This window comes from Carya illinoinensis, chromosome 8, assembly GCF_018687715.1.
Source record: "Carya illinoinensis cultivar Pawnee chromosome 8, C.illinoinensisPawnee_v1, whole genome shotgun sequence".
In the NCBI taxonomy this organism is placed as follows: domain Eukaryota; kingdom Viridiplantae; phylum Streptophyta; class Magnoliopsida; order Fagales; family Juglandaceae; genus Carya; species Carya illinoinensis.
The window spans coordinates 4,725,959-4,737,912 of record NC_056759.1 but is presented as its reverse complement, the minus strand read 5'-3'; the positions used below and the strand labels follow the sequence as shown (position 1 = coordinate 4,737,912).

The window sequence follows — 11,954 nt, the reverse complement described above, 5'->3', positions numbered from 1 at the left end:
AATGTTTTTAAACCCATTAGAGTTCCTCAATAAGGTCTGAGGTAAGGGTTCCACATATCATTTCCTTGCAAATGTGTATTTCAATTAGCAGTCAGACCAAAAGACTTGTGGTCTAGAGGATGTTGCCTCAATCTATACAAGTTCTGGGTCCCAATGCCAGGAGGTTTTATCAAATAAGCTTCTAAAATGAAGAAGAAATATGTCAAGAAGAAATGCATGCGTCAGACTTGATTAGATAACTGACTATTCCTCAAATCGTGTGAAATATCATACATGAAAAATAACTAAATATAGATGAACAACAAGGCAACAGATCAGTGTAGAAATACGTTCATCACGAGCCAATAGAAGTGGAACTCGATTTTTACACCTCAGGCTCACAAAGCCTCCATTCTAGAGATTGGAAAAAGACTCAAGAAATTTAATATACTAGTGCCCAAGATAGATAAGTAGTTATTGATAACGGGAGTTTTTGGCAATCTGAGAGAATAACAACATTTTTACCAAAGGCTTATGCACATCACTTCTTCAGGAGTTTCCGTGAGAAAATCCTCCTACAATATGGGTTGGTACTTAAGATTTTGTGAGCCTCTACTTGTTCAACCAGTGAAGCATGAAGAGGGCCCTGAAGTGAACAAAATTAAGAGAGAGAGAGAGAGAGAGAGAGAGAGAGAGAGAGAGAGAGAGATTATCCACCATTGAATAATATCTTATCAAAGCATAAAAGCAATTTTGAGAGGGAATTTTAGTTTTCATACCTTGGTAACTGCTAAAGCACGTTGAATGACATAGTTTGCAAAACGGTCCTGCAGCAATTGGTCAAAGTGAGACACTGAGAGTAATTCGTAGATGATTCTTGACCTATGTTCTTCAAAATGTGTAAGGCATTTTTCAACCACATGGCTGCTGAACTTCTGCATTGAGAGCTGTGCGTAGTTCCCTTTAAACTGAGAAATCAATTTGGAAATAGCAGATTGGATCTTTAGCTCTATAAGATACTGAACAACGTAATTTCTGCATCTCAAAAGAGAAATATTTTTGGTGAGACCGATTGTTGACATTTCTGGGGAAGTATTTCACATTGAGAGAGAGAGAGAGAGAGAGAGAGAGAGAGAGAGAGAGAGAGAGAGAGAGAGAGAGAGATTTGGCCTTGAGAAAACTGACTTCTATGTTTACAAAGGTATAAAGTGGAATGTGAATTCTGAAATCAATTACAACTTTCTGATTCAATGTGGTATTATCATAGCTAGGAACTGGCAGATGAATAATTGAACACAGCAATCAAATGGCTGTTCTTCATATCATACCCATAATTATACAAATCGAGCGAATGCAACAGGTAGAGAAAAAGCCACACATCCAGCCCTTATAAACGAGTGCAATGTTCTCACCAAAATTGGTGATAAGGAACCATGAATATGAAAGATGATCTGGTGTGTACAAATAGATCTTGTGATAGGGTAGTTCGCAAAGAAACTAAAGAATCCATCAATTATAGGAGATAGATAACAAATTGAAAAAGAGCAAGAACAGAATGAACCAATGTCTAGTTCATGAAATACTTCCAAAACAAGAGTGCTTTACTATATAAAATTGTGATATCTCAACTCAATGTAGCCTCACAAATGAAACCAACTCAGATGTAAATACCCGTATCGATGTCACATACCTTATGAGGATACTCTAGACAATATGTGGGAAGTAAAGACACATTATATTGGGTACAAAAGTAGCAGGAAAAAAGGAAATATAACACGTGCGTAAAAGAAGGTTCATGCCAGCAATAATTTCCAGTAAAGTAAGTTGAGACTGCACTATAATTGATTTGACATATCACTTTTGCTTCAATATCAAACCCAGGCAGAAACACCATTTCAAGCTCTAGGAGTGTAGCTTATTAATCATAGTGTAGCCATGTCAGGATTGCACCCAGTAAGTGCAGCACCATGGTTAAATAGCATAGAAAGAACACAAGCGGATCAAAGGTTTTGTGAGAGCATCCCCATCAGCATCCCCATACCGATACTTTCCCTATAATTTGGGGAAAATTATAGGGTTTTCTCCAATTTGGCTCCTCCATCCCATTCCCTAAAATGGGGTTTGGGTTTCCGGTTTGCACAGTAAATCCCCATATTTGTTGCTCGACTGTACATCCCCAAATTTGATTTTCTCTCTCTTGTCCCGCGGTTCTTGCTCTGGACAGTTGGGTGCTGTTGCGATTTCACCTCCTCCCTCGCCATCCGAGCAGTCTTCGAGCGATTGTAAGTGATTTTCTTCCCTTTCGGTTTCCTCCATGGCCGGATTCTCACATTCTCTCTTGCATACCTTGAGTTTCGGCATCTGAAAATTGTTGGGCTTTGTTTCAATCGGGATCCTCCATGGTTGGCCACCGAGGGACTGCATTATCATTTCTGAGAAATTCACTCGGTTCCCTCCATGGTTGCATGTATTTGGAGACCAATTATTGCGAAAAATATAGATTAAATTGCCATGTATACAGTCTGAAAACCCTAGCTATTCTTGATGTCCCCGATTGAGTTTGGATTTGGGTTACTCTGAAATTGTTGCTTCGATTTGGGTTGCTCTGATTTTGTTGTTTCGGTTATGGTTGCTCTGAATTTGTAAGTTATGATTACCATTGCTATGAGATTACATATGGGGATGGGGATCTGTTGAAGGACCGAAATGGTTGTTGGACTTTGGGGCTGAAATTTTTTCTGCAATAGCTAGGAATTTTCTGCTCAAAAACACTGCAATACGTATGAATTTTTTGGCAAAAAATGTTTCTGTAGTTGTATATTTCAGCTCTGGGTTTGGCAAGTTGATAAATCTTCAACTTGTATTGGCATTGTACTGAGTTTTGTGGTGGAACTGCACTGAGATTTTTTGTGATGAATAATATGACTTTATGCCGTGCAATATTAGCTGCTTTTTTAGTATTTGATATCTCATTTAGGTGTACCAAGTAGGGTGAGATTGTTAAAAAAATATCTATCTATTGGGGGCTGGATATCTAAATCTTATTCTTGCACATATGTACTTACACATTGCCATCTCTTTTCTGTATGTCTACTCAGTCCATATGTTTTGGTTGATTGTACTATTCTATATATACTTCTAATGGGTTGGTCTGTGCAGACCCATTGTAGTTGTGACAATATGGAGCTTTATGTTTTTGAACTTAGTTGTAATGGATGGTTGAAATGAGACTTGGTTGTTGATTGTTGGTTTTAAAGCTGTTGGTTTTGAATGCCATTTTTATGGGTTGGTCTGTGCAGACCCATATTGGTATGATATTTTGCCATTTTGAAGTTAAACTCTCTCTTGTCCGAATTGTCACATTTCTCCTTCAAAATAGATTGCAACTTTAACGTGCTCTAAATATTAAAGAATATTTATTGTGCTAAACTATTAGAATCTGAGTTATTTGTCCCCCCTTTCATGCAATCTTCGTTTCCTTTATTATGTCATAACTTGGACTATTTAATTGGATGCATGGTTTACTCTTGTGATTAGTTTAAGCATGTGATATGCTGGATGCACATGCAGTGATATTCATGGATTAATATCAACATACTATATTCGGATTCAACATTCTATTTGTGGAAATGGTAAACCATATTTTATTGTGGGGTCCACTAGCATCTAGCATATATTCTCTTTTTATTGCCAATCTAATGATCATGTAGGAAATTTTTACATGCAGTGGGGTCCTTGCTTAATATCAAATATACCTAAGAGCTAACTGTTATATCATATTATACATTATTAAAAACATTATTTTTTCACAAAAGTTCATGCAAGTGTTAATTAGGCTGTGATTAACATCATTTTGGGTCCATTGCAGTGTCTCGGATCTGTGGGGGAAGGGGGAGTATTATTAGGCAATGATGATGGTGCTTAGTTGTTGTTGTTTCACAAGTGTTAATGGGGTCCCATCAATATGGCGGGGTAATCCCCACCCAGATGGACATATTGCAGTTTGTGGTACTTTCCACAAAAGGCAATCGGGGTTTGGGTGGGGTTTTGCAGCCATTTGATGTTTGGCAACTTTGTTACGCATGCTGTCAATATTTACACCATACTGAGCCACATTTATAAATATATATCCACATATTATTTAGATCCGGATGGGGATGCTCTTATTTCTTGAATTCTTATGATTTGCATGTTGTTTGGTTGTTGTTTTCTTGTTATGTTGTAATACAATTGGCTTGTGGTAACTAATCGAACTCGGCTGTGATGATGTTTTCGACTTGGCACGCATTCCGGAAATTTGTTGGCACCTCAATGGCTAGGTAACCCGGACGGCCATCAAGTAGTGGCAACCGAACGTTGCAGCCATGAGTGGGTGGCCAAATTTCCATTATGTCACCAATCGGTTTCTGAGCCAATGACCCCGACCCCCACCCCGACCCCAAACTTGTTGGTTCTAACATTTAAACATTTTTGAAGAGATGGATTCACAAGACCATGGACATATGTACTTCACCAACCTCCTTAGCCAAGATCCTCAACTCGACCCCACTTCCGGTGGGCAAAGTGGATCCTCCCCTATGACTCTTGGTGACTCTCCACCCCTACCCCCTAATGAGCCTATCGGCATTAGGAAATCAGTCAGGGGTGCGAACTTCACCCCTGAAGAAGACAAGTTACTTGTCTCTGCATGGCTAAATTGTAGCCTTGATGCCGTCCAAGGAACGGATCAAAAACACTCCCAACTTTGGGAAAAAATCTTTGAGTACTTTCAGCAATATAAGGAAACCACAAATGAGCGGACAATAAAGTCTCTAATACATCGGTGGTCAGTTATTCAAAAGGCCACAAATAAATTTTGTGCGAAACTAGCTCAGATTGAAGGGTTAAATCAAAGTGGCATGACCGACCAAGACAAGGTAGAATTTTGTTACTCTTAGTATTTTATGTTCGCATTATTTTTTGTGAAAGTATTGTTAACATGAATTTTATTTGTTTACATGTAAGTTTGACAAGGCGAAGATTATGTACCAGTCGTTAGAAAAATGCACCTTTCAGTTCGAGCATTGTTGGCACCTATTGAAGGACCAACCTAAGTGGATTTGGCGCGCCACAAAGGAGGATCCAAAGCGAAGGAAGACGATGTCCCCATCCCCGACCCCGACCCCGACTCGATGTTCCGCGGCTACGGAGGATTCAGTTTTTGATCTCGAGACAGAGACAGTGATAGAGAATGAGGTTATCGAATTGGACCGGCCAATGGGAAGAAAAGCTGAAAAAGGAAAACGAAAGGCCCAAGGCAGGCAAGCTGAGGAAAATTTCCAACTCAGAAAGATGAAGTATACTATGTTAGAGGAGTCACGCGCTCAGGAGAAAGAGTTTTATCGCCTGAAGGCCGAGAAGATGGAGTATGACAAGGAGAAAGAGGAAAAAAAATTGCGGCTTGAAGATGAAAGACTGAGGTTGGAGGCAGAGAAGATTAAAATTGAAGCTGCAAAAGAGCAAAGTAAAATCCGTCAAGAGGACGAAAGGCTGAGGTTGGAGGCTGAGAAAGTGGAGCTTGCGAAGAAGGAATCAGATCAGCGCATTATGATGATGGATGTGAGTGTCATGCCAGAAATGCAGCGGCTATATTTCGAGCAACTCCAGAGGGAAATCATCATGAGACGAAGTCATGCCCAAGGACCGGATTGATTTTATATTTATGTATTTGATATTTATTTAGTTTCGGACAATGATATATGTGTAAAAAGTAAAATTGAACATTTTTTGTACTTATGATTAGTGAAAGCACCAATGATATTTTTGTGCAAGTCAAAATGGATAAGACAAATTCAGACATCTGAAAATTACCTCGAATAATCCCGGCTATTATACTCAAAGAAATACGACAACAAACTTGATTACAAATAATATAATCACTACTAATATTAAGGAATTACAAATGCAAAGCAGATTAACTCAAACATAGTTTAAAATAACATTGGTGGAAATAATAGAATATAACGCGATCGCGACTAATTTTGGGAATATAATAACCACTGGTGTTCAATTAGATCTTCTTGAAGCTGATTATGCGCCGAGCTGTCTCTAATTTGATGATGACGCTGGATGAAGTCCCCAAGCTCAGTAGTATGAGTACGCGACAATTCCGGGAGATCATCATCAAGTTGATCATACTCAATGTTCAAACTCTCATTATCATCACGCTCGTCCTCAATGATCATATTATGTAGAATAACACATGCTTTCATTATATTTGTTAGATCCTTCACTTTGAACATTCGGGAAGGTCCCCTAATGATAGCAAATCGTTGTTGAAGAACCCCGAATGCACGCTCGACATCTTTCCTTGCAGATTCTTGTGCTTTCACGAAATTTTTCTTCTTATTCCCTCTTGGTGATGGAATCGTCTTCACAAAAGTTCGCCACTTGGGATAAATACCGTCAGCAAGGTAATACCCCATGGTGTAGTCATTGCCATTGATTGTGTAATTGACTGGAGGAGCACGCCCTTGGGCAAGCTCCGTGAAAATAAAAGATCTCTCTAGAACATTAATGTCGTTATGTGAACCGGGCATACCAAAAAATGCATGCCATATCCAGAGATCATATGAAGCAACTGCTTCTAAAATAATAGTGGGTTCACGGATGTGGCCAGAATACATACCTTTCCAGGCTGCAGGACAATTTTTCCACTTCCAATGCATGCAGTCAATGCTGCCCAGCATTCCTGGGAATCCTCGTTGTTCAGCTACAGCAAGCAATCGGGTAATATCATTGGCATTTGGAGACCGTAGATATTCATCTGAAAAAACACTTACTATTGTCTCAGAGAATTTTTTCAGGCTCTCCATTGCGGTGCTTTCACCAATACGTATGTATTCATCCATAAAATCTCCAGTCACCCCATACGCCATCATTCTAAGTGCTGCAGTTATCTTTTGCATAGAAGATAAACCGAGTCTTCCGGCGGAATCTCTTCTCTGGACGAAGTACGGCTCGTAAGACTCTACCTCATTTAGAATACGAAGAAATAGGGGACGGCTCATCCGAAATCTCCTTCGAAATAGATTCGAGGGATATACTGGATTTTCTGCAAAATAATCGCGAAATAGCCGCTCGTGCCCCTCAATATGATCACGCCGAATAAACTTACGACGTTGGCGATTGTTACGATGCCTCGATGACTGTCCATCAGCCTCCTCATTAAAAACAACATCGCTATCATCTTCAGATGATACGTATGTCAACAATTTACGAAAGAAAGTACGAGCCATTTGATGAAAGAAGTGGGAGATCAGGGAAGACTATTGAAATTCGGTTCTATAGATCAAAATAAAGAAGAGTTTGTGAGAGTGAATGTTAGCAATATGCGTATTTATAGAGAAAAAAGTTACCGTTATACATAGGACGAAAAATGTTACCGTTTGAGAGAAGACAAAAAATGTTACCGTTTGAGAACAGACGAAAAATGTTACCGTTGGAGAAAAGACAAAAAATGTTACCGTTAAAAAATTGAGTTTAAATTTTATATTCAATACGTGGGTATAAATTTTAAAAAAACGAATAAAGAATACTAAATAATAAAATATGACCATCATGTTAGAAAATTTACGAAAATAATAAAAAATTATTATTTTTATAATACGAATTCCGGTTAAAAAATTACTGTATTTGATAGTCAAAACCGTAAAAAAATTTAATAGATATTGATATTTGAAAAAAAAGATAATAAGACAAAAGAGTTAGTAGTTAAGATTGTAAATGGAAGAGAGAGAAAAAAGTAATAAAAAAGTAATAGAGAAATATTATTTAATAGAATAGAGATAGGGATGGGGAATGGGATGTGGGAGGTTTTTAGAAGATGAATAGAATTTAGAGAAAAATTTAAAAAATTGTGATTTTAAGTTAAATTATAGAGATGGGGATGGGGATGCTGATGTGAGTGCTCTGATTGTGATATAAATTCTAGATCATAGAAATTTCAACAATTGTGTCACTTTAAACTCTCCATTAAGATAGACTATAGTGTAATAAGTTTGTAGCATAAGTTGTACAAGAGAATAATGTGAACAAATCCATAATCATAAACCCAAGCTTACACTAAAATCTCAAGGTGGGTTGAAATATAGGTGACTAAAACTTTATAATTCATCACGAACTGGCAATAAGAACCCACATGCCAAATATATTCATGTGGTTTATCATGTTAAAGCAGGAGTATATGGTCAGAAAATAAAGGAAAAGCAACTGATTCATTTCTGAGTGTTTGCAAATGATTACCCATATGGGTCTTGAGCGAGTAGAATTCCATCTCTAGAAACTTCAGTGATCAACTTTTCTCGATGTTCTGCAATTGAACGTGCAATGCAGCGTTGCAGTACACAACATCCATGCCTATGAGTTGCCATGTCCACACAAAACTTTGCAGCAGCAACAAAAATAAACTGCAAAGATAAACAAGAACACAGCATGTCTAGAATATTTTTCAAAAAAACTCTCTAGGAAGATATTTTTAATGGTCAAAGAAATAGAATAAAACCGCATTATAGTTATAGGTTGAGTTCATAATTCAAGAAGAAAAAATGCTCGAGAAGCATCTCGCTTTGGTGAACGCATATGCTGTGATGAATAATATCCTAGCCTTTAGTGTGAATTTCGCATTCCACAGTTGTCTTCAGCTAAATAGCACACAACCATTTTTTTTTATTTTAGGCCCCTGCTTGGTTGTCCCAGACAATTTGTATAATGGAAAGCTATATAGGGCCCTTAGTCTTCTTGTAGGTTCTCTCACTGAAGGTGAAAGGCCTAGGGATTTATTCATCAGTAGAGTGCATGGATGCAACAACCTGTTGAGTGCATAGTGTTGTTGAGTTGATTATTTGCAAGTACATTCCACCCCTTTTAATGCCAACCCTTTATGTGATTTGAATGAAAAGCTCCATAGTCTCAAGACCTTGAAAATTTGCTCGTTTTAATTTGCTAGACTTTCTTGTTCTTGAAGAAGTATCACTTTAGGTCCTATTATCGACATTTCTGCTGTAAACTCAGCATAGAACAATGCTTATTGGCTTCTCTTCCCGTCCCAACATGCCCACCCCGGTGTGCAAGAGCCACATCCGACAGTCTATTAAAAGAGAAATAAAATATAGAGAAATTAAAAAAAAAAATACCTAACCTTATTATCTTCATTGCTAAAACATTGCAAGCAACGTTGGATCACATGGTTGCCATTCGGATCCTTAAAAAGAGTAAGAAAACCCAGTTCAATTGCTGAGTTAAGCAGCGAAATCTGTTTCTTAGTTTCCACGGTCTCGATCAACTTCTGTACCACATGCGTGCTAATACCATAGAATCAATTCCATTCAGAAACAACAAAAATTGCCAAGATAATCGTAGCTCTAATAGAATAAAAGCAAAAATAAATGACAGATGAGGAATTTACCCATGTGGGTCCAGAGATATTCTCATGAGTTGTCCTGGTTGGCTTGTCACCTTGAGCACTATCTGCATTCTCTGTTCTTCATTGCACACATCCAACAACTTCTGCACAAGGTAATTTCCAAATGGGTCGGTGGTAAGTTCAACAACGTGACCGATAATTTCATTAAATATGATTTGCACGTCTTGACATGCTCCCTTATCAAACACTCTCTGTAAGAAGCGACAACCATATTGATCCTTTGCTAAGAAATATATAAAACCCTGGACTTCAACCAAAGAACAAGAAGGTAGTGGCAAGAACAACGGACAACCACCACTAGGAATCGGATCATTTTCAAAACAATTTGCAAAACTACAGTAACTATCCCATTCAGAGCTTTTCCCTCGTTGGTTTGTTTCTGCCATCTCATTGCGACAATTCTTCTTATGACTCCTTGAAGTGTTGTTGGGTTTCTCGTTGATGGAACAATTCAAACAATGCCCACCTTTTATGATGAAATTATCATCACAAGAAAAAGCCTCCACGTCCTCTGCACCTCTCGTAGACATTGAAGATTGAGGAACCACAATGTTTAGGATTTCTCGAGTCCTTTCATTTATAATGGGACGACTACTTGAGGAATCATCCACATTCAAAGCCAGCTTGGGGTGTTGTTTTGACGGAGGGGAACTCAGTGGCTCCATAACACTCGTCACTCCATTGCAACTTACTTCACACCAATGTGAGCTAACAGAAGTGTCTCTAAGGTAAGGCCTAGCAGTAGATTGATTCCGCCTTTGAATACCACCATAGTAACATCCACTGTCATTTCTTTTATCCAATGAATAATTCATTTGGTTAGCGTTAGAACTGGGGCCAAAATCCAAAGCATTCAACCGATGATGAGCGAGATAAGACCCCGTTGAATCAGTCTCTCTATATCCACCCTGCAAACCAAGCGATTTCAACCTCCTATCTTCGATGAAACTCACCGGAGCTCCGAGATGAGAGGACTGAAAACCCTCAAAGCGGTGATGAGAGGACTGAAAACCCTCAACGCCAGAAGAACGGTTGCTAAAACCATTACATTCCCCATGGTTCACATTCCATGGGGTGGTCACACCCAAATAAGGACCATAAAACCCAAACCTATCGAAACCCACCTCAAATCCCCTCATATCAGTACTATCTCCCTGTCCAACACCCATATGTATTCTATACAAAGTCTCACACAAGCCCATGTCATCCGCTGGCTTCCCATTGATGCTCAAGTATTGGGTACTGGATGCTTGATTCTTAACCTCCTCAAATGAATCAGGATATGGTGAAGCATCCTCAGAGGAGCAAAACCCATGAGAGAAAGAACTCGAAGGAGAGGACTCTGATCGCAGAGAAACTCTACCAACCGGTGAGCCATTCCCAAGCTGATTGTGATGGTGACGATGACAGATATTGAGGTAAGAAGAATTTGAATTGGGAATCCCATTCAACAACATTCCAAGCTCTCCACTCCTCTTCATGTTCTCCACAACCCTCCGATCCTTCTCAACCATTTTTTATATGCATACAAATGAACAAAGGACAAACAAAAACGATAAAGTTACGTATAAATAAATCCGAGGAAAACAAAGAGAGCCAAAGGACTCAAAATCCCAAAATCCACATCAAGAACGGGTTCAGAGACGCTAAAGTTGATCAATCAAGGGCACATGAAAAATCTCTCTCAAGCATGCGACGACTCGTTTGGGATGTAATGCTGTTTTTTTTTTTTATTAACTTGAATAGCACATTCGATTCAATTTGGTAATGCGAGTATGTGAAAGGGAAGAGAGAATGAGACACGAATGAAGGGTTTTGGTCTCTAATGGTTTGTTTCGGTGCGGGTTGTACGGTTCTGTCACCCTTAACGCTCACGCCATTAAAATGAACATTGAAGTGTGAAGAAGGCGTCGCACTCACTACACAGGAGAAGCCAATAGAGCGAGGAAGACAAATTTTCAGACTGAAAAATGTCTAATTTTAATTTTAATGCTTTTACATTTTTACTTTATTTTGATCGATTCGCTCAGTCATTCGATAATCTTCCTCGTAACTTCCATGGCTTGAGTTTAGGGATACTCAAATCTCCAACATTTAAATATTCTGTTACATGCTTATAAAAAAATATATTTTCCGTTACATCGAAACATATATCTCCGTATATAATTTTACGAGAAATTTTATAAGAGTAATTGTGTATATATATATTTTTTAGAAATGGACTTCGTTCATTCATGAAAACGAAATTACATCTATGACCTGATATAATTACAAGCAAATTACTTACAATTGAGACTCTCTCAGTACACAAATTTATTTGTAACTGATATGGTCATAATTTCTATAACTCTCTACAGACAACCGTCTGAGAGGTAACACTCTGTCTAAAGCAGAAATTTCATCATCCACCCTTCAAAAGATGACAGGGTTTCCAAACCTCACCCTTCAGTGGAGGAGAGGACTTTCACTCTATGGACAAAATGTCTAAAGAGTAGTGCTATCTATACGTACT

The 11,954-nt window shown here is 38.4% G+C and overlaps 2 protein-coding genes across 3 annotated transcripts; one reads left to right on the top strand and one right to left on the bottom strand.

The window, feature by feature from the left end:
- Nucleotides 1–244: 244 nt before the first annotated feature.
- On the bottom strand, nt 245–11,392 carry LOC122319309. Its single transcript, XM_043137321.1, has 5 exons — nt 9,425–11,392; nt 9,158–9,320; nt 8,263–8,426; nt 759–1,014; nt 245–625 (listed from the first exon to the last, which is right to left on the bottom strand). The coding sequence occupies exons 1-5, from the start codon at nt 10,954–10,956 to the stop codon at nt 521–523; spliced, it is 2,220 nt and encodes a 739-aa protein (XP_042993255.1). The 5' UTR covers nt 10,957–11,392; the 3' UTR covers nt 245–520.
- On the top strand, nt 1,991–5,776 carry LOC122319310. 2 transcript variants are annotated; one of them, XM_043137323.1, is made up of 3 exons: nt 1,991–2,261; nt 4,456–4,895; nt 4,984–5,776. In XM_043137323.1, the coding sequence occupies exons 2-3, from the start codon at nt 4,458–4,460 to the stop codon at nt 5,668–5,670; spliced, it is 1,125 nt and encodes a 374-aa protein (XP_042993257.1). In that variant the 5' UTR covers nt 1,991–2,261; nt 4,456–4,457; the 3' UTR covers nt 5,671–5,776. The 2 variants fall into 2 exon arrangements, with proteins under 2 accessions (XP_042993257.1, XP_042993256.1); XM_043137322.1 differs by lacking the exon at nt 1,991–2,261 and having other exon boundaries at nt 2,895–4,895.
- Nucleotides 11,393–11,954: the final 562 nt, after the last annotated feature.

Bases quoted from the DNA above. Each gene is read 5' to 3' on its own strand.
- LOC122319310 (XM_043137323.1), top strand. From the start codon at position 4,458: ATGGATTCACAAGACCATGGACATATGTACTTCACCAACCTCCTTAGC. The intron at 4,896-4,983 runs GTAGAATTTTGT...TTTACATGTAAG, and splicing joins GCATGACCGACCAAGACAAG to TTTGACAAGGCGAAGATTAT.
- LOC122319309 (XM_043137321.1), bottom strand. From the start codon at position 10,956: ATGGTTGAGAAGGATCGGAGGGTTGTGGAGAACATGAAGAGGAGTGGA. The intron at 9,321-9,424 runs GTAAATTCCTCA...CTATGGTATTAG, and splicing joins ATATCTCTGGACCCACATGG to CACGCATGTGGTACAGAAGT. The intron at 1,015-8,262 runs GTAATCATTTGC...TTTGAGATGCAG, and splicing joins CTCGCTCAAGACCCATATGG to AAATTACGTTGTTCAGTATC.